We start from the raw sequence: 25,614 nt of genomic DNA, 5'->3' as shown, positions 1-25,614 counted from the left end.
AAAGATTAAGAGTAAGAGTAAGATTAAGAGTGGCTGAGAAGTATATGTGTATGGGAGGAATGGAAAGATAATGAGGAGAAACGAGTAGAGTAAAGTAAAGCGGCCTCTGTGATTTAAAATGCAATAATTAATTCTTCAGCAGAAGCGTTAATTGACTTTTTTATTCTCCCGCGTTGTTATGTGTGCGTATACGGGTGTGAGTGTCATGATGATAGAGACATCGTGTGCCACGACGACAACTACGAAGACGATGGTGTGATCCTTCAGACGAGCGGGCATATCACCCATTGAGGTGAGTTTTCTAATAAGGTATTTCCCCCCGTACACGTTGTGTTAATTAAAAAATTGCACAAAAAATTTATGTATAACATTCCAAATAAATATACAGAAAATAATATAGATATATTTGTTGATGTGTGTAAATGTATTTATGTGGATAAAGAGAATGCAGAGGGGCATCGCGTCCGGTAATCTGCATCCAAGCGTCGATCGACTTCTGATAAATTAATTTTTTAATTAAAATTCCTACTTGTTTGCGCTGGATAGATATATTTTTATCCATGGTAAGGTATGTGTAGGTATTCATTGTATATACGATGCGTAATTGAGAGGCTACCGGTGGCCGCATGAGTTCAGACAAGGGCAAATTCGATGCCTGTGCACCTGGCGCAGTGAAAAATAAGAGCACACTTTTGTTTTGTTATTTTATTTTACTTTTTTTGCTACTCCTTTACTTGATGCCAAGGTATTATATTTTATATACGTTTATGTGACGGCAACTTTTTCTTCGGGCTGGCTGCAGAAAGAGATGATATGATCGTCGTGATGAGTCGAGAATAAGATGAATTTTATGGATGATTTTGGCCTTTTTTTCATTGTGTAAAAACGCGACATACTTAAATTGAAAATTTTAAATGTTTGATGATGAAATTTCGTGATTTATTGATAGAGATCTTGGGATCTTCTTCCCTCTATTTTGGTTGTAGATTATGATAATATATAATATAGTATTATATGTGACCCTCGCGAAACGGGAGCTTATAATTTTAAAGGTAAACCTACAATTTGTTCAGTCGTGTGCCCGACCTCGTAACTGAGTTTGTTTACTTTTTTTTTTTTTTTTGAAGAACGCCCGAATTTAAAAAAGCAATTTTTCAATAATTTTACTTTCCAAATATTTATGTTTTTTTTAATTAAGTAATTAAAGATAAACATAATAATGTTATCGATAAAACGGGTAATAGACGGTTAATTGAGGTAATTAAAAAAAATTAGTGAAATAATTAATAACGAGAATGAACGATAATTATCATGAGATAAGGATAAATTGTTGTATTTGGATTTTTAATAAATAATTTATTTATTCAAGTGAAAATCGATGATCGATTAAATGAACCGTAATATGTATGTGAATATTTAAAGTGAAGGTAAAAATTTCTCTTATTTGTTGACCGGCTGGCGGGTAATTTTGTTATAGTTATTTTTATTTTTTCTATTTATCTTTGGCTGACTTTGTGGCTAACGGAGGTATCGGTCCATGCCCGAGAGATAATTGATAAGCTTCGTGCAGTTTGTACCGTGATGAGCATTCGTCTCTTTTATTTAATTTTTTATTACAAATTTAGCTTTTTCGTTTTCTCGTGACTCGGAGCTGTCTGCTTCGTGAATTTATATCCTTTGTTCGACAATGAATCCACGGAAATCATTGTATATTGATTTGCTCGGGTGCCTCGTGGCTTCACGGCTGTTTTTGCGGTTAAATAATATTTTTGCACCCAAATACGTCCATCTTAATCTTTAGGATTGCCAAACTACCTTTGGAAATAAAATTTTTTTATAAAATTCACAACAAAATTTCAACTTTTACCGAAACAATCGAATAATACGCGTGACATAATAGGTAAATATCATCAAACAAAACAGACAGGGGAAGGAAAATAATCCAGCCGATGAATTGTACAGAGCACTGAAAACCGCAAAACCGCATCATTCCCTAAACAACGTTCAACAACCAATCATATCATTACTTCTGCGGTCGTATTACTGACACCTTGTTTATTTACCAACAAAGGACCTTCGTTTTTACTCTTAAACCGTGAAAAAATTTTCATATATGGTCATATAATGCTATTTATCAGAATAGAAAAATAACTTATTACAATTTTTCATTTTTTCTAAAAATTTTTTCGTCAATTAACATATCATATAGTAGTTGATTAAACTAAATTCTAATTTTAGATAAACTCGTTAATAAAGTAAAATAAATTAATTGTATTTTAGAACTTAACTTTTTTATATTAATTTAAGACAATTCAGTGATAATGCGCCCTCTGTTGGAGTTTTTTTTCATAGCAGCAATTATTAATTAACAATTTCCGCTGTAAAAAATAAAAATGAATCCTTGCATTACTTTTTGCTCGAAAAAAGTAACACCACCAACCCAAGTGCGCAAAAGAATCATCTAGCATCCGAAGAGTTTTTAGCCGGTAAAAGGCAAAGCGCCTTGATACAACGAAGAGTATAATAGCACTGGGGGCAGTATTGGTAGTAAGGTTTCGCCATCCTCCAGCTCATTTCTTCGGTGCTCACTGCTGGTACGTCAATTTGTCGACATTCGTTCCGAATCGTTTTATGCCCTGCCGCCACTATACTCGTGAAGTTACCTACCAGACCTTTACTACTCACCAACAGTAGTGAGCCAGGGCTTAAGGATCTTTGAACACATTACACATGCTACCATCCGCGACTTGACCCCTAGTCCTCGTTCTGATTACTCGCGGGTCACTGATTAAGATTAAGATTCTCTGATGGCAAATCGCAAAATTTTTTTTTACTATTTCTAATATTATATTTCTTCAATGCATATTTATTAGAACAGTAAAGCAAAAAAATATGCATGCAGATTTTGCCCAGAGATAAAAATATTTCTTGTTCTTGTTATTATTATGTATTTATTTGTGAGAAGATTGATTGTGATATTGATCTGTAAGGTCGTTGCACTGTGTGCGATACTTCACTGGCGTTATGAAGATTCAAGTTACGTTTAGTTGTTATATTATACATGATACACACATGAAGCTCTGAACGCGTTGCATCGAGGCTAATCTTATCTTATCCCCCAATCCTCTCTAGGGTACTCAGTTCACTCTCGTTATTGCCTTTTATTTTTTTGACTTTATTATATTTACCTACAAACGTGATTCTTGTTATAGTTATATAACACATTAAAGCACTGGATGATGTTCAAAAATCTCTTGGGGAGAATTTAGGGGAGAAATGATTTTATTTATAACAAAAATAAATATTTACTCTGTTATTTTCCATAGATATTTATGAGAATCAGAAAACACTTTGGGATTTAATTTTTTTATGGATATAGCATTGTAGTGAGATGAAGCGACATAGCTAAATACAAACGGCAGGTCAGATATAGAGGACCAAACGATAAACAGCTGCTAGAATATTCCTCGGAGCAGCCTGGCCAAGAGCGGCTTCCGTCGGACCGCGTAGGGTCTCCTATTCTCGACATCTTTTAGAAAAAAAATTTATGTATTAGTATTTATGTGAATATGCGTGTGAGTATGAGTATTTATAATATAAGCGGGCATATACAGAGCAAGAAGTTTGAGAAGAAAAAGTTCTGAGCAAGAAACAGAAAGTTTTTCGTTCGGATGCTTCACGCTAGATTTCATTTCTTGCGCGATGGTTGTCCGCGTTTTAATCGTGCCCGCGTTGACCTTGCTGATGTAGATACCAAGCAAAAACATCCGGTGTTTAGAAAAAATTTATTCTACTGACTATATTAGATTATGTATCATTATTTTATAAAGATGTGAAGAAAATAAATTTAAATGGATTTTATATTTATTTTTCAGACATCCGTTGTTTCCATTGCTCGCATTGATATTCGAGAAATGCGAATTGGCAACATGTACACCCCGAGAACCTGGAGTAGCGGGTGGCGACGTTTGTTCGTCTGAAAGCTTCAATGAGGATATTGCAGTTTTCTCTAAACAGGTAAGAATTTTTTTTTAAATTATCCAATTGAAATTTAAAATTCAAATCAGTGATTTTTATTATCATGGTACACTTGAATTCTCACTAGGACACTCTTGAGTCCTGTTAAATCAGAATCCAATTCCCTTATTTTAAATTTACTCGCTCCATTTTTAGTGTATCCATCTTATTCTATACTCTATACTGTATGCTATATCTAGTGAGCACTCCACAGCCTCTCGGCATTATTTCTCACGTGATCTTTTACTACTCGGTTTTCTATAAGCTCAAACTCTCTTGAGGTGCTCCCCAAGGACACGTAGGTAACTCGAGCTCCTCGCCGTGGTTTCGGGCTCTTTTTAAAACCTATACCCATTTTTACCGTCTACATTCCAGTGAGCACACGTGGCTAAATCACGCGTTTACTGAATCCATCAGAATGCAAAAAGAAATATATATTAACTACATATGTACACTGTAAAAAAACCGAAAAAATGCCATTCGGCCTCACCCGAAATGGAAGGTAGATTTCATGCGATTTGAGATTTTCTTTATTCATGTTATTTAATTTGTTGAATAAAAAATGTTTATGTAATTTTTAAATTTTCAATCCGCAATAACTTTTAAACGAGTTAACCGATTATCACGTAGTTGACAACAGTCGATGCAGTTTTTTTGAAATCTATGATGAATTTCAAACCGTGAATTTATCAGATAAAAAATTTCGGAATTTGTTTAAAAAAAACGCTTTTTTCGATTTTTTTCGTCAACGATATCTCACAAACGAATCAAGCGATTTTGACCGGTCCGGCGGCGATCGACGTAGTTTATTGATGTTAAGAGCTAATTAATTTTTGAAATCGGCCGGTAAAGCTGTTTAAAAGTCATTCTGAAAAAACGAAATTTGAAAAAAAGTTTTCATTATTTTAAAATTTTTGAATGGCCCATAAAATTAATAAAAATCTTCATAAAGTATAAGTGTTATAGGTCAAATTGAAGGTAATATAATCAGCTTCACCATAAAGTTTCCAGAAATGAGCTCTTTTCTGTCAGTCAAAAGTTATTCACGGTTAAAGTTACAAAACTTAAAATTTACAAAATTTTGAAAATTTTAAATGGCTGCCATCTCTAAACTAATTAACCGATTTTGCTCATCTTCGAACTTAACCTCGGTAATTACCCAAATTATATGTGTACCAAATATATATATATATAAATTTTTTAACCAATGGTGTTTTTGGAACTTATTTGACTAATTATGACATATGATAGCAAAATCAGGTGAAAATTCCACCATGAGGACTAATGCAATAGTTAAATTTTTAACAAAATCTACCCAAAAATTTGTGGAGTGATGATTTTTAATTGATTTAATCCCTCTGGAGTGAAATTTACTTTGAGAAGAATTTTATTACTCCTGTCAATAGAAAAAATTTGCGGAATAAATTCTCTTTTTTTATAAGATAAAAATAATAAAATAGTTTGTTTATTTTTTGGATTGAAATCCAAATTTACTCCTAATTTTTTACAGTGTATTAAAAATAATTATTCTTAAATAAAACAGTCATATTATATATTATTATTATGCTTTACTTGTACACCTCTCGGTTTTTACAAGGCTGATTCCTCTTTTCTCCTAGCTCTACGCTTTTTTCTATTTCTCATATTGGACCTCAGCAAGTCCCACCTGACACTTCATTTATAATTTTTAATTTTTGCGGCTGTGGACCGACTTGTGCTTTTTATACCGTATTTACCCTGAACCTCACCTTCTCAGGCTGTTGGAACAGAATCATGGGGAAACCACAGAGAAAACCCATGATAGTGCAGTCGGAGCTGGGCTAAGTCTACAGTGATTGATAAGAAACTCTTCTTTATCGACCACTGGAGCATTAGGCCCCTCTCCTAGTGTGCAGAGATCCCTCGCGCTAGCCAACGCTGACTAAAGTGGTCACCCATTCAAGTTGTTGCTTAAATGTGTGATCGCCCAATTCAGACGTGTGCCGCCCGGCTATCTCTGCCACTTCAGTCATATTATATATTATTCACTTTATATTTCGTTTATAAAGCGATACTTATTTCAATATCACACCCAACATTAATAATTATCATCAGAATTAAGAGATTTAATCACGAAGTTTTATTTTTATTATAATGAGTCATGACGCGTTCTAAATCCACATAGACACTTTGTAAAAATAATAGTACACATGTATATAGTATCTCGGGGGTAATTATCGTTAGATGATATGTACATAAAATCTAACAAATAAAATAAAAACTGATGTAATTCAGGTAGCAGTGGTATGACTTAAATTACAGAAGAAGGTAGCATCGTTATGTGATAACAGTGATAAGACCCACATCACTATCATCTCACTGGATTACTCATAATTACATTGTTAATGTGTTTTTCAAAGTTTATTGCTGGTGTATCAGAGATGTTATTGTTGTATAATATACATACACATACTCACATTCCCATATAATACATACATAGGCACAAATGTTTGTCAGAAGAAAATAAAAGAAAAAAAAAAAACAAAAAATAAGGCCACGAAAAATAAAGTTCAGAGCATGGCATAGCAGAGCTAAGTTATAACGAGATTCTCGTTCTGTCTAATAAAAACACCCAGGCATATTAACCCAAAAATACCTGAGAGACGCGGTGACGAGAATTCAAGATAGACGATATTCTTCAAGGCACAATATATAATGTGCTCGGAGTTCAATGGGTCCGTAGGAACCTTCACATTATTTTATTTTATTTATTTAGATTTTTTTTCCCCGTTTTTTCTCGGTTCTTTCTCAGCTAGCCCGGGACTGAGACTGAGACCGGTACCGGTACCTACTAAGGGACAGGTAGAAAATTCTCATCAAAGGGTTTTAGTCTTCGGCAACCACCGGCTGTATCACGTTGCTGGGACCTCGCGTCTCTTACTCTCCCACCGAGAAAAAGCAAACCTCAATACAATCTGCCTAGAGATAACATTACTGGTGGATATTTAGCGTGTTTTTGATGCCCCTTGTCGCGGCTCAGCGAACGGACACACAAACACCCGTCTCTATAATTGCAGACGAGATTCCTATCCGTCGATATCTTGAGCTGAACATAACTTTCCTTACACTTAACTTTGCATACTAACATGGAGCATTTGACCCCAACAATTATTTATTGCTCTCACTGAAAATAAAAAATTTTCTTGCATCCATCCTATCTCCATTTAGTGTGTATGTACGTCGGTGATGGATTGCTGGGTGGTGCTTAACACATTACTTGGATATTCCAATGGGCATCCTTCTCTTGGCTCTGGCTGGTAATCGTCAGCTTCTTAAATACTATCTATACATCATCAATTTGTCATATTTTCACAAGTACCTATCACTTGTACAGTAATGGCTATTTATGTTTATATAAATGACATGTACATTCAAAGATAAAGGAGTAACAGGTGACAATCCTCTTGCGGGAATTTTTGGATACCGCTAATCCGTGGGCAACACAGTAGAACTCTTAGTTTGAACAACAACTATTCAGTTCTCCAATGTATATATTCATTATTGTATTATTGTATTATAGAATAAAATACAGCAAGCATTTACTGCGTAAACTGTGTGCAGTACGCGTGATAAAGTCGACGATGGAGCATATGAGATAGGACCCTAAGTTGATAGGACAAAGGGCCGCATGCTGTGGACGGATTATTTCGCGCGCACCAACTGCGCACATCTATACGTCATGCATACATATATTTATTTGTATGTACATAGATTTGTGAAGAGAAGGACAGAAAGAGACGGTGATGGGAGTGCAGTTGTTGCGATGTTGTCGAGAGGGAAAGAGACAGACGGGTGATGTGGAGAAGGGCGATGCTCATTTTGTGCCATTGTAAATTGATCTATTCAATAGGCTCTACCATTATCCCCCACGGTCCTCATACTCACCCGTGCATTCTACATTCTACAGTCTCTATATACATATACAACGTACAGGGCACAACACAAGGTTGAGACAACGCAGGAGGGCTTTAGGCAACACACACGATTCTTCTTTCACGGCATGGAAACTTAACTTGGTTGGTTGGTGCATCGTGCCGTGCCTAAAACGTGCCACGGGTGTATCCTGCTGGGTCCGGCGGCTCTCATTGTTGGGGCCCTTTTTTCCGTACCTTTATTTCCACTCTTTTGCCCTCTGAGCTCTTCACTCCACTCGTTTCAGCTTTTATCTTCCACTTCTATGCTGTTCCACTTTAAACTCGCGGTTGTACTGCTGTGCTGTTCCAGTCTTGTGTTTAGCTAAGTACCTGATGGGTGGCGCAACACTTCTAGGTTAGGTTGCCAAAGCCGCTGCGGGATCTCCAACGTAAAGAGAGCAATCTATTGTTGTCCATTTTCGGCCTCTTTGTTTACGGAATGCACAGCAAGATAATTCGGACGCCACCACACGGAGGGAAAGTAAAATTTCAATTAAAACTGAGGAAGTTGTCTTTTATCAAATCGAAATTGAGTAGACTGGAGTTTACAGGTTATAGTTATAGTGGTCTACACTGGAGATCTCGAGACATCTTTTTCGGTTTGTCGTACTACCTGCGAACGGTTGTAATGTCGCTGGCCTGTTGGGATTTATTACGGCAATTATAATGCACCTTGGGGGCATCAAACCCTCATAAAACGTTATAAACCAAAATGACAAGACTCTCAGGGAGCAGATGGCGCGCGCTTATCCTTATATGTGTCTCACGCGTGTGGCTTTTACTTTTTATAACTATTTCATTTTATATTCATATTTATCTCTACATCCACATCCACTGAATTTATATTTTTATTTTATTTACTCAAAACTGTCACGAATTCCCGAAACTCGTTGAGTGAAAGTAACATTTTATGTACATATTTCGGAGTAATATAAACTCTACTACAAAACTTGTCCACGTTTTGATTCTCGTAACGATAAGAAATGACCTCTTCACGGCCTTTCGATTTCGTTTCCCATTTATAACTCACATTTTTCCTTCCAACCGCTACCGATTAATAAAAAAGTGCTTCTACTACAACTACAATTTCTTCTTTTTGCTGTTGTTGATTTATTTATTTATTTTTTAATTATCTCGAGTCTTATAAGAAGAAGGCATCAAACAGCAGCATCTGTTTCTCTCAGTTTTTGTTACTTGATGCACCAAGGCCAAGAGGAGGCAAATGTTTATGCTAAGGAGGCAGGTTCGTTACTCGTCAATTTTATGGGGTTGTTTCTTGCGGAACGCGTTTCACCGTTAGAGAAACTGGCCAGTTTACATTTGTATATATTAATATGTCTGGCTTTACTTGTAAATGTCTACATATCCATATATATATTTGTATGTATAATCAGAATGTTATGTTATGTGGAGGATGGATGGATGGATGGATGGACGGTAAATGGTTAATGTACACATCCACAAATAATACGTATACAGATGATATATAAACAGATGACAGAGATGGAATAACCTTTCGGAAATTAAATTCGGATTCGTGGTAAATCAATAATATGACACGAGAACTATAATAATAATAATAATAATAATAATAATAATAATAATAATAAGTAAGAAACAAACTACCAATGTTTAGTATGAGATGATAGAATTTAAAGAGCACCAACGCTGATTATCATGGCTGTTGCTGTTTAGTCGATCCAGTAACCAGTAACCAGTTTCTTTCACTCATCACTTCTGGCATATGACGTCACATCAACACATTCCCCTCGTATTATTTTATTACAATACGAGACATTAATATTTAGTCATAGCAATGTATGACTGGTTCAGTTGTAGGCTATATTACCATTAGTCTGGCTGCTGTGATCAAATTTATATATCAGTATTTCCCCGTCAATCATGATACCACGCCAAGAAAAAATAAATGTCTACTGTCAGGATTTAATAACAAAAAACAAAATAACTTAATCTGAATCCTCAGTTTATTTTATTTTATTATTTTATTAGTCATTGCTGATGAATCGTAATGATAATAATGATAAAAATTTGTAATTATTAAAAACCCTACCATTAAATAGTAACAATAATCTTTAAACATTTTAGGGTTCTGGTTTATTACCACTACTGTTGTAGTTTTTTATTGTATTTATCGAGATACTTATACTGTATAACTATGTTGGGATGTCTGTCATGTTATTTTATTATATTGTAGTCAGCGGTGTCTATTTAAAAGATAAAATATTGCTCATTTTATTTTATTTTAAAAATTACAGGAAACTATTTATTAGCTATTAACCTGGTCTTTAAAAAATCAACGTTCTGTTATATACTAATATTAGTTTTGACGATTTCATTTTGTTCGTTTGTTGTGACATCTGACAACCCCGGAAATTTATGAGTTATGATTTGAGTTTTCGCTGAGGAAAATTAAAGTGAGAAAAAATAGGGAATACTATGGACGACCTGGTATTTTTCGAGATGAGAAGAAATAAGTTACCGGTGGTGTGCGTTCTCCGAGGGGCGCCGGAATTTTAGGGGATACGGACATGCTGAACACAGTTGAAACTTTAAAGTCAACGAGACTATACTGTGACTAGTCGAACTACCATGGGGAATAGAAACTCTATTTATATTTCTGTACCTATACCTACACCGACACATACCCTTGTACAATATAATACAAGACCTTTATGTTAAGGTCTTCTCAAAACAGTAAAACTATTTTGACCTCGAGTTTAGATAATTTAAATGTTTTTTTGTTTTCACAAATACCCGAGCCTTCAGCAATCCGCTCCTTTTTTTATTGCGCTTTTTTCTACAAGAAAAAATCATCTGCTGTTATTGCTCCTGCAAATAGTTAAAATTTCCGTGCCTAAGGGTGCTGTAAAATGGACGTAACATCTCTTACTGCATTGTACTCGGAAAATGTTGTGTAAAAAACAACAACCAGCTTACAAAAAATGTGCCTCTATATTTCCTACACAGTATTAGTAGAGTGCAGCGAATTGCGGGTTTAAAACCTCGCTGTAAAAAACGCTTTTTATTTCACTCAAAAACTCAACTCTTGAGCTCTTGGATTTTATTATTATTATTTTTTATTTTTTTAAATAAAATACAATCCGAATTTACTTTACTTTGTTCGTCCATGTGCTGATCCTGATGAAGGGGTAAAAGTTTAGCAGTTTGTGTATCGAAATGAAGGTAAAAGCCTCACGGTCTTGCTGCTTTTAGTCCAACGACAGCTGCTTGCGTATATCTTTCACCAAGATCTCTCACACATCGCGTATAAACCCGATGATATCCGTTTACTCGTATGCTTCACTACCCTTTTACTTAACTTTGGTACATACTCATACTTTACTTATACTTATACAGCCACATCCTCCAATAGAAATACATATGTACAAATTGTTAACAGAGGATTACATTTATTTACTTTTTTTTATTTAATAAACTGAAAATTTTTGAAATTTTATATCAATATTAAATATATTAATTATTAATAAAAAAAAAATGTCAAATATGTCCAGATATCTTTAGTGGTACATTACAAAAAGCTTCTCGACAACTCGAAACTCGAAAATGATTATCTAAATATTATCGGATATTATTTTTAACATTTCCTTGACTTATACAACGAATACATTTCACCAAGACGTCATAGAGATACACATTTATATATCTAGTATGTAGTATGTAGTATGTGCGTGGAGTTTATTATTCTTTTCCTTGTTTCTTATTCATCTATTCGTCTGCCTTAACATCCTCGTATCGAGCAAATAATATTTCTGTAGCGTTTAAATCAACACTTATAGTTTTGAAAAGGTATTTATACCCGGTATTTATAAATCTTTATTATTAATTTATCATTTTTCTTATTCTCATTCTCATTCTATCTGGCAACATTTGTTTGAACAAATATTATCACACACAACAGATAATATTTAGGGAAGGCATTAATTAACGAAAGCTAATATTTGGACGAACTTTTAATTTTCGAGCAAGTTTTAGTCTTTACTTGCATTGCCTTAGAACACCACAATTATAAATATATACAAGTCTTATATACAGTATATAAGATCGAGCTGTTTACAATTTGTAATCGGGATGTCTACCTGCTTGGCGCTAGCGGTCGCTCGGGGACCATCGAAAAACAACAGTTGACCAGAATAAGAGGAGGCGCAAGAACTAGTCCTTCTTCTCTTTTCGTCTTTCCTCACTTCTGCTCTTGATACTCTTCTTAGTGTATTTCTTCTTCAGTGAGAATATCACCAATACAATTACAAATACCAGTACCGATACCCGTTTTATTATCGTCTATACCCTAATGCTAACCTCAACCTCTTATTCTACTTTTTATTTATCTTACTTGTCTCACGGTCAAGTTGACAGTATTTTTGTCTGGGTTTGGTACACGAGACACCTTCATTACTATACACTGGATACTATATACCTATACCTATATCTATACCGCGAGAAGCATGAGGCAAAGGGAAGTACCTCCATTCAGAATTCAAACTCATGAATACCCGCTTCTCGCTTTTATTACATTAACTACGAGCATACATACGCCGAGAGTTATTCTTTATATTCATGAAGGATACATTGTACTGACCAATTGATTTTACTCTTTGTATTTAATTCTGTTACTATGACTATTACCGTTAGTTAATTTATCATTTTAACAATACTGTAAACCCTTCTCTGTTTTTTGATACAGTAATTTTTAATTCAAGGGCTGAAAAATTTTTTGTAAGTAGATTTTGCTTAAAAAAATTTAATGTGAAAATTTCAGGATAAGTAACTGTTCATATTTTGTACAAAAAGAAATTATTGATGTTAATGTGTTAAATGATTTTTGATTCAACGAAAATAATAAATAGTTTTGTACAAATTTTAATTAACTAAACTTATATTTTTTTTTGTAAAAATAACAAATTTAACAAAATAGTATTGAGGAAGTAATAATTGCAAGGAAGCCCTGAATTAATTATTAGAATGACCTGAAAAAAAGTATACAATTTAATAGACAATATCAAGTAATCCCACTTAGATTTGATTATCTTCCGGCGTATTTCCGGGCGATAAAGCGGCTATCTGAGTCTTGTCTAGCAGTTACACCGAGCTACACAGACGTAGAGTCATACAGACATACGTAAACTCAATCTCAATCTATGCACGTACGAAATCCGAAGGCGGAGGGGCACACCAATTAAGTGGAGGCACGCGAGGGAAATCGCTTAAACCACTACCGCGATGCTATCATCCTTTCCACCTCCCTTAATACTCTAATTACCGGTAGATCTAATTATTTAAGTATTTATGTGAATTTCTGTTGGGTGTTTCAGATCAGGGCAGAGAAACCTTACTACATTGCTGACCCGGAGGTGGATTCCTTGGTAAGTTTCTTTTTTTAATCACACTGTTATTCGTTTTATTCAAAATTAACTATTACTGGTCTTTACAAATTCAAAACTGGCAAAATTATAGATAAGTTTTTGACAACATAAATTTTTAAAAATTTAGTATCATTTGGTTTTTAATTTCTGTCAACTTTGTGCTTCAAAATTCTCATTTATATTCAATTTCATCAAAAAAAGTACTTAAAGTTTTCCCAGGACGTGTTTTTTACTATTTTCTAAGAAAACTTGATCGAAAATTCTCTTTGAGTAGTATTTTTACTGCGTATTACTTCAACTATACGAAATGTAATTTTTCAAGTGGGTTTTTTTCTGTACTTCGGCTACTTTTTAACTTTCCCCGATATAAAATACCAGGATATGATTTAATACATCTTGAAGTTGGCTCGAGATCTACGGCGGCCATTCTTTTACCGTACTATAAAGTAGTTTGGTACTGAAAGAACAAGAATAATAATAATAATGTAATACAACTAAACTAAGCCGAGTATATATAATAGTAGAAGAAGAAATATTATATATTTAAAGATCTTCTCGAGTGGTTCGATCTAAAAGATAACGCGTGGGAAGTGGGCCTCTTAGGTTATATCCACAGGTCCTTAGACTTTATTTTGACTTCGTCATCTCCTCAACGCGGGTCGTATTAATTTTCGACTGATTCAAAAAAAGATAGATTGTCTTATCGGCAGAATACTTACACGAACTGGGATCTCGTTAGCATTGTGTTGAAAGAAAAAAAAAAAACAGATGAATTTCGTCACGTTTTTAGAAACCTTTTTCTTATTTTTTTTTTTTTTTTTTTTTTTTTTACTTCCTTCGGTGAAACTTTGTGAGGAACCGATAATTCTGAACTTGTGTCGCCCACGTGAGATAATCTTTGGTGTGTCACGACTGTCAGCAGCTGCTCGGGACATGAGAATGTCGGGGCTGTAATAAATAAAATGAACTAAAATAAAATAAAATGTTAATAAAAAACAAAGCATAAAACATAAAACAATTTATAGTAAAAAAATAAATAAATATTGTGTGATTTGCCAGTGTCTTACTTATGCTCGGGAATATGTTTACCATAATGCATCTGTACGGTGCAATATATGTATAAGTGATGCGAGATGCGAAGATGCCACTGGCACGTCTAAGGAAAAACAGATTCCATCTAAATTGTAAAGAGAATAACAGAAAAGAAGTCCTGGATCTGCTGAACCGAATACGAACCAAGTGTCGCGTTTGTTTATATATAGAAGAAGACCTAACCACTGCACAGAGAAGAAAGAATAAGAAGAAGCAGAAGAAGATGGAATCTTGGGGTTTTTATATTAACGATTCGAGTTGAGATAAAGTTAACTGGTCGAGTAGTATTTGAGAGAGAAACATCTCAAGTAAAAGTATCAATAACTGGACACTTATGTTCTGATATCGGACATTTAATGCCGGGTATATTTGTACATTTTTAATTGCATTCATTATAAATTGACGATGATGATGATGGTGAATAAATTGATACGAAATACTTATCAGCTGATAACTTTTTAAAACCACTACACAGATATAATCCATTATAAAAAAAAAAAATCGTTTTACGACTACTTAAAAACATACTTTTATTTGCCGCTGTAAATTACTATTTAATTTTAATGACTAGTGTGACACAATATTGCGACAAATTTTGACCAGAGTCAAAGCCTTTTTTCAATTATAAAATATAAAATTGTTATTGGCTAATAAAGATATGAATTAGCATTTAATTTATAAAGTTCGAAGATTGCAAAAAAGTAAAAAGTGAAATAGGTATAATATGAATGAATGAACGAACGTGGAGATAAAATGGTTTTATTGTAAATTTTAATGAGATATTGAGACATCTGCTGGGAATGTTAGTAAAAATATAATGAAGAATAAATTCCGGGTCATAAAAATTGCGCCGCTGACGAATTTTAAAGCTAATGTTTTTTAAATGGAGCTAAAGTACTTTTTTAAAAGTGTAGATGTGTACCGGTGGTTGGTTTCATTAGCTCCGTGGCAAATCGCAATCTGCTTGCAATGAGTTTCTCTATCGTTAAAAGAAGGAAGAGTATGAGCCACGTAGAAGCATTTCTGACTTTTTTTACCATCGAAGTTGAGTATTCTTCAGCTCAGTGCTATACCTATCCCAACACTAACCAGTATGAGTGCACCGAGCTTGAGGACTGTACTGGTGAAGCGTGCAGCACACCTTTTCATCCTCCATCTGCTCATTTTCTTCCCGGTATGACCCCTGCTCTCTTTTTCTGGAGGCTCTCGCTCGCCGACCTTGTTCATTTCTCTGGACTCAGTAATACGAGTGTCACGCCAATCGAATAAGAACAACTAAACAAGAGCTACTAAAAGACAACAACAAGGATACCTAAAGCCAAGAGTATATAAGAGAATAAGATTATTTTTTGCTCTATTATTTCGCGGAATGGAAAAGTCTACTGGCAAGTAGATTGCTTCTCCGTTTGCCAACTGATCCTATTCGGAAATCCCATTACAGTATGTGCCAGTTGAATTCCTGGATTCTTTTACGGACACTCACCAATACTTAACTCATCTCCGCTTTTCTGTACCACCACCACTAGCACCAGCTCTTTTAGTTTTAGTATAACTTTTTTTCAACGAATGACGCATGAGAATCTTTTCTGACCAATATGGTGTCGTCGGTATCGTCGTCAGCAGCGTGACAACCAGATCACGCTGGATAACTCGTTGTCGATCTTGTCAATAACATCTTAAACTTGTCAAACAAAATGAGCATCAATGCAACAGCTAGAATGGATAATAACTGATCAGTAATTTCACAGATTTCGGAACTTTAAATGTTACTCCCCTCCGACTTGGCTAGCACGCGGTGAATCACACATCAAAGTTAACATTACACCACACTAGTTTCAGTCTGCAGTATGTAGTATGTAGTGTGGTTTTAAGTATAAGCTGTAACAGATGAAGCTGGCAGGGTCTGTGGCCTCACGAGGATGGTACTCGAGGCGACACTCGAGGTGGGCGTATAAACCAAGTCGTCTTACTTCTTGTTCTTGTTCTTGTTCTTCCTCTTGAGGTTCTTTCTCCAACTCGTAAATACATACACATGTGGTCTCTTTTCTCCCATAAGTAACTCCTCTCTTCTTGGTCTTTTCATCCGTGCAGCGACGTCGTAAACGAAACGAGGGAAGCCGCCAGGAAAGAGCAAAACGATTGGGACACACACAACCTGGTATCTGGTATCCAGATCCTCAGTGCTCACAGAGACCGTCATAATAGTAAAATAAGAGTTTACTTGGATGAATAACTAAATAAAACAACAAAAGAGCTCGTCTTAAATAAGATTCCTATTAGCATACGCGAGAAATTACCCAATGAGATGCTAATTGTCGGTCTTAGGCTGTAAAAATAATTGCTCCTGGGACCTTCCTCATATCATCGTCCTGATAATTTTTCTTGCTCATAAAATCCTTGTAATTAGTATTGTCATGCAGACTTTTGTTAATTTTTATTTTCTTACCAAAAACTAATTTTGATATTAAAATTTTTTCGACATATTAAAAAGCTGATCATTGATGACGTTGACGAACTCTGGGTCTGGAATTCAATGTAACCATCCAAAACAGATTTAAGATGCTCCTCGTTAAATTTCTAGGGACATATCAATTTCGATAATTGACCTCTGACTGTCTCATAAATCAGTTGACGTCTCTTCATCCAGACCTCCTTCATTTACATTATTATGATCATCATTGTTATTATTTTTTTTTGGCTCTCAACTTTCGATTCTTAAATCTTGACTCTTCAGAGTATACGGTCACGGGATACCAGAGACAAAAAAATTTAGTAACTGATAGAGAGTCACAGTAACTTGTAACAGTATCCTCACACTCAAGGATATTCATGAGCCGGAATAGCCACACATACGTGTGTAAGATGAGGGCGATATTGATCCAATGAGCAACACGACACAATCGGTTTTCACCGACTCAAAAGTGTATGTATCAGATGAGTTTCAGTGTCATGGTAAAGGCCCAACTCCTCTCAGGATATATGAGTATGAGTATGAGGATGAGCCAGAGCCACCAACCAGCAACTGATGAGAGGGAGATCGATGAAAGACCGCGATGGACATGTCGAGCGACAACTCGGGTGGTCCTCGCGCCAGGACTCGTCCTTCGGTCGCCTCTTCACCGGGAAAAAACGCCTCGGGATTCGTCTCGGCTGGCGCAAAAATTAACGTCTCCGTCTTAACTTGTGCTGCTAGCTGATAGAGTCTGCTCATATATGTTATGTGTGTTATGTATTACATTAAGCTGCCCGGGACGTCTGCTGTCTCCTAACTCCTATGTTTTTCTCTTCTCATTTGCCATTTGGACCATCGCAAATAAAAGATACATGAATGCGCAAGCACACACATATTTATACATCCAAGCTAATGAGCGAAATCAACGAGTCTCCGGAGTAAAGGGTGGTCCTCACCTCGGTTATAATTTCAAAGCGACAGTTTTAGTGGCTCTCTTTCTTTTCCATCAACCATAATACATATTACTTTTGGCTTAAATACTCGAGGGCTTAACTAGCATAACTAGCCTGCTGAGTGCAGCCGATCGAGCAGAGGGAAAGAAACTAAAGCCCAAACCCATACCGGTTTAGGTTATGCACTGCAGAAACTGAAGAAAACAAGTAAAGAGACAAGAGACTTAATTGTGTATGTAGAAAACAACTTGCACAAGAGTACCAGGAGAGACTCCTCCTTTTGGGCTCGTTATGACCCTCGTTAAGACGTTAATGTCGCCGAAAATATTCACAAAAATGCAGGTGCATACCACACACATCCGCGTGGTTCATCAGCGTCTAGTGTTTAGTTGGTTTATTTGAGTACGAGCCTCTGCGCCATTCTTTTTGAAGCTCCGTTCGTGGCCCGTGTAATAGGCGCGAAGATGCTTCCTCTTTTCTCTCTTTCAGCTGACGCTTTGTACTTTATTTTTTATTATTTGAAATCCAAAATGATGCAGCTAGTCTCACGAGCAGAGAGGAGACTTTATGACCATAAATCTCCGGCTATTAAGACACACTGCTAGACCGAAGCTTGATGGCCCGTACAAATTACCTCATGTGGCGTGTGTGGCTTTCTCCTTTACGCTCAACATTGAGCGTTGCTTCAGTATTAATATTCGGATTCCCTAATTTCGTGCGCAAGAGTTGAGTTAAATATTAACTATTGAAGTAATAATAGACACATGCCGGTACCTGCATTGCAGAAAACTCTCTTTGAGAAATAACTTGTGCAATACGGATGGTTATTATTTTCCGTGCTCATTTCAGCGTATTTATAGTTATGAGAATATGTAGAGAGTATGTAAAGTGAGCGTTATTCTATGTATGTGCAATACAGACGTAAATATTGAGTATCGAAGTGTAGCATAATACAGTACAGAATACAATAAATATAAATGTGAAATAATATAGAGACGAGGACAAGGCAAGTCGTAAATCACCGTTCATCGATAAGGGAATAGTGGTCGTGGCGATTCGCGCGAGCCAGTCACCCAGCCAGCACTCTCTACTGTCTCTTCCTCATTGATAATTGATACAATTAACGTTCATTCATTAAGCGACGTCTATCTCGCGCGGCCACGAACGACCTTTTCAGCCGATCGTATAATAACCGGCTGAGAGAAGACTCAGGCACATAAACTTTCAACCGTCTCTTTCTCTCGAGCTAATTTACAGACTCTTTTTTCCACACCACTATACAACTATTGCTTTTATATATTTATATATATACAGATGTTAATGTCAATGTGAAGGTATAGTACACAGCAGTAGAAATCGCTTAAATAAAAATTAAAACATCTTATTTATACTGTAAGGCACACGCGATGTGCGAATTTATTGCGCGATATTTAAGCTCGAATCGACACTCTGAGGAAGCTCGTTAATTATTATATTACACTTACTACTACTGTAATAGTTTATAACACCACTTATGGAGAGAAAGATTTATTTATTAAGAAGTGAGACAGCGAATAGAGGAAACGACAAACGAGGAGCCTTAATATTAAATAATCCAGCTAAACATAAACAGCAAATGCCATTTGTTGAATTGGCAAATTGGTTTATCTGTAATCGATTTTAGTGATTGTTTTTGCCGTATATAAATAAATATAAACCGATATTCATTCAAGCTCAGCTCACCAGTTTATTACTAAATCAATACCACATATTATTTTATTTTATTTTTTGTTTTTGATTAATTTTTTATTCAACTATTAAAATACTAGTGAAAGAAATAAATATATATTTATCATCGCCTATTAGTGCTAGTTACAACTATTATATTGATTCTACTGAGTTGCCCGAAGATGGATTTACGACGTCGTAGATTTTCAAGTGTCTGGAAATCGTACGACGTTCACGACGATGCACTTATACTTAACTACACTTAATACATGGACATACACATCCATTTATGTTCATATATGTGTAAATACATTTCAATGAGAGTGTATAAGTGTAGAAAATCATCTGTTGCCAGTGCTCAGATCAATCGACAAGCGTGTTAACGTACAAACATAAATACTGAGTACAAAGTATTGTAAAAATAAATAAAAACGCTCAGACATTGTACACGATTACAAGCTGAGAGCGTTCCAGCTTTCATTAATTGCCACACATCTCACCTATCGTGTAATTAACGATCAAATCGATGTCTACTATGCGACAATAGACGGCATTCTCCAACACCCGTATATAACATTTTTATTAAAACATAACATCAATTTATAAATATATATCTGAAAGATATGGACGAAAAAAGTGCCAGCGGGAATAAATAAATGAATAAATATTGAATAAAAATAAAATAAAGCAACAAATTGACAAGAAACATGACACATTCTTCAGCTTACACGTCAACAAAAATATTCGCTCAGCGTGACTGGTAGGCCTTATAAATAACACCATCTTAATTTTTATCTTTTTATATTCTCTCTTCTTCACATCTTCAGTTAATTAATATCACGTGATGACCGATCGTGGCAAAACCTCTCGATTACGCCCGGGCGCCTTCTGTTCACGATTCACATACTTCGATATACATATATATGTATATAAATGCCTACTCATACAATCTAATAAATATACATGATTATGTGTGTATATTTATGCACATACGAGATGCAATACGCCCCCAAGTATACGAGAACACAGTGAAGACATTGTACTCGATGCATCGAATAATCTCGGCTCGAGTCCCGCCTGATTCGCGCCTCGGAGGATTCAACATTAAACGCTTTTCATTTACGACGCGAAAGAAACACTGTCTGTTAATTACGGGCATATTTATGTGCCATATCATAAATAATATAACTATAATATCATTGGGAGTGTAAGAAAAATTATGAGGAATAGAGCATACATCAAAGTCTTCGCGGGTGGTAATTCTTACAGCAAGTACTTTTTGAATTAGGCAATCGAGTTGATCAAGTGGAATATCAGGGTTTATGTTCCTCTTGATAAATATTCTATATGTTTTGCCAATATAAAATACAACCAACTACTGGCTGCATTTCTAGTGGTCATTATTATTTTATATTACATACATTATAACAGTATGTGTACTAGAGACGTTAGACATTAAAGATAAATGATAAACAAAATATACAAATATACAAATGTGTACTTGCTAATTGATAATTAAGATAACTGGTGTCTAATTGAAGACTGGGATTGGCTGGGAAAAAAGCCAGCACTAATGTCTCAGGTCTTATATCGAAGCAAACTATGTTGTATAAGATAGATAATGACTCTGCTGAGCAGAGTAACCACCAAGACCGGTTAGTTATTAAGCAAAGGGTGAATCTCGACTTTGCTATGCCTTATTAAACGTCACGGAGAGTTGGAAAATTATGCAAGTTATTTCTCCGTGCATAAGGATACGCCAGTTTTATTTTATAATTTTTTTTTTTTTTTTTTTTTTTTTTTTTTTTTTTTTTATGGAGAACATACATGTTATATTTCTTCAATACATGCGTATAAGGATTTTGTGTGTATGTGTGTGTGGAGGCTTACGCGGTGTCTTTGTTCTGTTTGGTAGCAGAGCGTCATGGAACCGTATCGGGCATTCCGCTCGTTCTTTCCGGCGCGGATGCGAAGTCAATTAACGCCGCGAAAAGAAATAAATCGGCAGCAGCGTCATATTTAAGGGGTTTTAAATCGGGCAAAAAACTCACTGACTTGTATTGGGCTAGCACAAGTTCGGCTGAGAGAGAAGAAAAATTTGTAAAGACCATAATTTTTTTCATTAAGTTTAATTTCAAAAATAATTTTAATTGATTTTTTATTTTACAGATGGTACAAGCAATCCAAGTCCTCCGGTTTCACCTCCTCGAGCTTGAAAAGGTAAATTTTAATCATTAAATTGATAAGCTAATTAAATAATTAGTGGTAGTAATGATAATAACAATAGGACTTTGATTGAAGAGAGCGTCAAGTGCCTCGTTAATCTAAAACAGATCGTAAATTTATCCTCAAGAGGTTAGACTACCACCTTTGGACGTAGATTGCACTAGTTAAGTGTAAACTATACCTGGTATCTCGGAAATATTTGTGTTAGACATGCATTAAACGTTTATTCCCCATAACTATCATAATGGAATTTTTATTTCCGAAGAATTAGATGTAGGAAGTAGAGTTGATTGTGAACTAGGCATAGTCTGAATATTTGTTATTTTATTTGGTCATATACGTTGGTTGGTTTTATGGAAAATGAAGAAGAGAGAATATCGCCCTCGCGACGTTTAACACCTGGGATTACTGTTCAGACAGAGCACCATCTGTCATGACCAGCAACTCATGAGAAAACTAGTAGAGAAGCCATTTTCCGTAATAGCAGTGAAAGCTCCCGAGATTGAGAAGTTGTTGTTGGATGCTAGATGTTAGATCCTGGATTTCACAGTCCACCTAAGTCTAACTGTTGTGTAGGCAACTCAACTCTTTCGCTTTAAGTACTGTGATTTAGCTGTCCAATGCCTGGCAAAGAACTTAAATTACTTGCATTACTTTGGATCAGACATTTTTATTCAAGTCGGCTCACATTTTTCCGTATTTTCTCCAACAACTTCATAAAAAAACTTCCGCGAATCTGAAGACTATCACTATGACGATCCACCAAATACGGCAGAGTTACGAGGAATGATTGACGGGTTTCTTCGCTCAATAATAATGATTTGAAGCTGAAAAAAATTCCGTGAAATATTCCAGTAAATTAACATACTCGTACATGTTTATTCGTCCATAGATTACACTTAATGGATTGTTATTTAACAATGAATAATGTTTATAATGGATAATAGAGACCGGGCTGTTATCTATCGCGTTTTGATCGAAAATAACGAAAGCCTCTCTACTTGTTCACCGCTACAAGAGTTTAATCATAATAATAATGATAATAATAATCGAGAGTATCGAGAGCAGCACAAACTGTACCATGAAAATAAGGATATATAAGGCAGGATATATAATCGACAAAGCAGCGAGCGGGGATCCAAGAGAGACAGGCTACTGGTCAGCCCGGTTTTATCAGCCAATTTCATACCAATTTTCCTCATTCACGGTGATTATGTTATAAACTGGCGCTGATACCCGCGGCTAAATTCTCTCTATTCGTTCTCTTTCAACCAGCCAGCCTACCGGGCAGCCAACAGCCAGCCAACCGATCGACATCCAACCTGACAGTGAGGGCCATTGATGGCGACGAATCTATGGGTTGGCTTTCAAATCGCTTATATTATATTAACTTTACCATTGAATTACCCATTTCCCATCAAATTACTCGGTACCTATTCTATTGCCTATTACCCATATTACATCACCCGCTGAAAAATATTGCAATATACTGTAAAATGTACATATATCTAACGGATAATAATATCTATCGGAGTGATTACCGGTTATCATTAAATTCACCGTACAGTTCCCACGTTTTTAAATTTTTACAATTTGTAAAAATAAGGAAACTTTCTCATTTTGTCTATTATATTCTTCGTCCTTCGTCTGATTGCTGAGTTAAATTCAACTGTCTAAGCAATTTGTCACCGTGACTCAGGACAAATAAGGGTAAATTCAAGTCGATAATCCAAATAATGAAAATGAATTATTTCAACTCAAACTATCGACAACATTTTGATTTATCCTGATTGAGAATTCACAATTTGCAATAGAAATTTTCAAATCTTGGAACTGAACTGCAGCGTGTAGCGTAAAAAAGGCACCAATCAGGATTGGTACGTGTCAGTCTCCCTTTTCGCGATAAAAATGGTTTTTTCCGAGCCAATAGTGTATTAGCATAATTACATTTGACCGGTACTAACCAAGGGGAGCGCCAGCCACGTCGATGCGCTCCAGCGACGTCGTTGGATACTAAGAGAACTTTTGTGCTCCTGGTTGTTCTGGTGGGTTCCACAGACCGTGCAAACATCAGACTTTAAATTCCCTGGGTTGGGCCGTGACCGCCCTGCCGTACAACGCCTCGTCACAAATACTGGACTCTTATGAATACAACTATAACTCTAGAAACATTAAAATGATCCTTAAAGCATTTCAATTCCTCAGTTGGTCATACCCCAGACGGATCCAGACTTGCTTTGGAGCTTAGTCCAGAGAAAGCAAGAGATATTATTTGCTTGAAGACTCAAGACTTGAGAGGCTCTACTTTACTTAACTTAGCTCATATATACAAATACAAACACATATACATACGTGTATATACACTTTCTTCTCTCGGTCAGTTCCGCGATGCAAACAAACCGGTTTTTGATGCTGTCTCCTCTGCAATTTTGCGGTTTACTGTTCAAATGCATGCGTCACGGCAACTCGATCTCCTGGAAAATCAACCGTAACCAGTAAATTTGTACAACAATGTTTTACTTTTTTACTCTCCTGATTTATCAGTCTTACATTTTTTTCCTGCTTAATCCTGGTATTTCATTTTTTTTCATGTATTTTGATTCCAAGCAAAATTAAAAGTAAAATGGTTGAAAGATCAAACTGTTGGATCATTTTTATAGCGTGACAGCAATTTTCAGATGATTTACTTCTTGAAAAAGATATCATGTATCCTTTTCACCATTATGTGTCGGCGCGCGATGTTCATACTGTAGTATCGGCTGGACTTGACCAGAAGCCATTGGGGGTGTGTAACAGAGAATGCATAGAAGATTCGGATCGTGTGTCTTAAGGTCGATACTATCGTATCATGAGTATTGAATGACGAAATAGTAAAGTAGTCTATATTACACCTTGTCAATACACTTTACTTTAGGCGCCAGAGAATTAAAAAAATAAAAATAAAAACCAAATTGAAATAAGAAAGTAAATGCATGTCTTAACGTTGACGAAAATGAACATAGTTCTAGCAGACAGTAGAGTAATATTAAATATAATGAAAACTTTTGATTGGTAGCAGTCTTAGACAAGATGGCCGACCTCTATTATACATAAATACCTGCCTAATAAGAATGGCGTCGTAAGTAACCACCGTTCTACATAGGTAACGGATAAATAATATACAGATTATGTATATATAGACATACATACATATACTTATACATATTATATATCTAGAGTTGCATATGCAACAACAATCGACGTGGATGAGTACGCCAAGCGGCGGCATATCATATACTTTGAGCCTCAATCGACTTTGACCAATTTACATATAACAAGATACCTTTTTTCTTTAATAATTTTTTGTCTTTATATAATAAATTTATTTCTAAGCCTCAATCGAGCGCTCCGGCTGTTGGATGAGGCCAAAGGGACGAAGGCGGGTCGAAGTCCAGGGATATGTCTGTATATATTCGTTCTATAGGTTCTGCTCCGCTCATTTGCATACATAGCATTATGCTCGGCTGGACACCGGTCAAGCCTCTGCTCCTGCTGTTAGCTGCTCTTCTTCTTCTTCTTCTTCTTCGTTTTTTTTTTGTCTTTCTTATCCTTACCTTGTTTGCCTGAATTTAAGTTCTCCTTTTTTCATTCGGGAGAATATTTATATTTTTTTTTTTTATTAAATTTGGAGACTTTGAGTATGTTTTTATCATTTTTGAAAGTTGCCATCTTGACTTAATGAATTTGCAAGGATTTAGAGATTATTTTTCAACTTTTTCAGGCAGATTATCGAGCTAGTCATTATTTTGTTGATAAAATGGGTCTCTAAATTA

General features: G+C 35.5%; 1 protein-coding gene and 1 long non-coding RNA gene across 12 annotated transcripts in view; one reads left to right on the top strand and one right to left on the bottom strand.

The window, feature by feature from the left end:
• LOC123272369 (homeobox protein homothorax) overlaps nt 1–25,614 on the top strand; it is a 295,180-nt gene that overhangs the window by 17,874 nt on the left and 251,692 nt on the right. For all 5 annotated transcript variants that reach the window (XM_044739107.1, XM_044739097.1, XM_044739088.1 and 2 more), the window contains exons 3-5: nt 3,876–4,017; nt 13,322–13,372; nt 21,746–21,796. In XM_044739107.1, coding sequence (XP_044595042.1) covers nt 3,876–4,017; nt 13,322–13,372; nt 21,746–21,796 — 244 coding nt within the window. The remainder of the gene's footprint in view (nt 1–3,875; nt 4,018–13,321; nt 13,373–21,745; nt 21,797–25,614) is intronic.
• Nucleotides 1–25,614, bottom strand: part of LOC123272394 — a 150,098-nt gene that overhangs the window by 5,794 nt on the left and 118,690 nt on the right. For 4 of the 7 annotated variants that reach the window (XR_006511079.1, XR_006511077.1, XR_006511075.1 and 1 more), the window contains one exon: nt 13,866–14,320. This is a non-coding gene — a long non-coding RNA (uncharacterized LOC123272394). Of the gene's footprint in view, nt 1–13,531; nt 13,830–13,865; nt 14,321–25,614 lie in introns of those variants that run through there. The other 3 variants (XR_006511074.1, XR_006511073.1, XR_006511072.1) reach the window with 3 other exon arrangements.

The sequence above is a fragment of the Cotesia glomerata genome, linkage group LG1 (assembly GCF_020080835.1).
Source record: "Cotesia glomerata isolate CgM1 linkage group LG1, MPM_Cglom_v2.3, whole genome shotgun sequence".
Classification (NCBI taxonomy): Eukaryota; Metazoa; Arthropoda; class Insecta; order Hymenoptera; family Braconidae; genus Cotesia; species Cotesia glomerata.
Note: the sequence above shows the minus strand (reverse complement) of the source record. Positions and strands in the feature narration are given on the sequence as shown.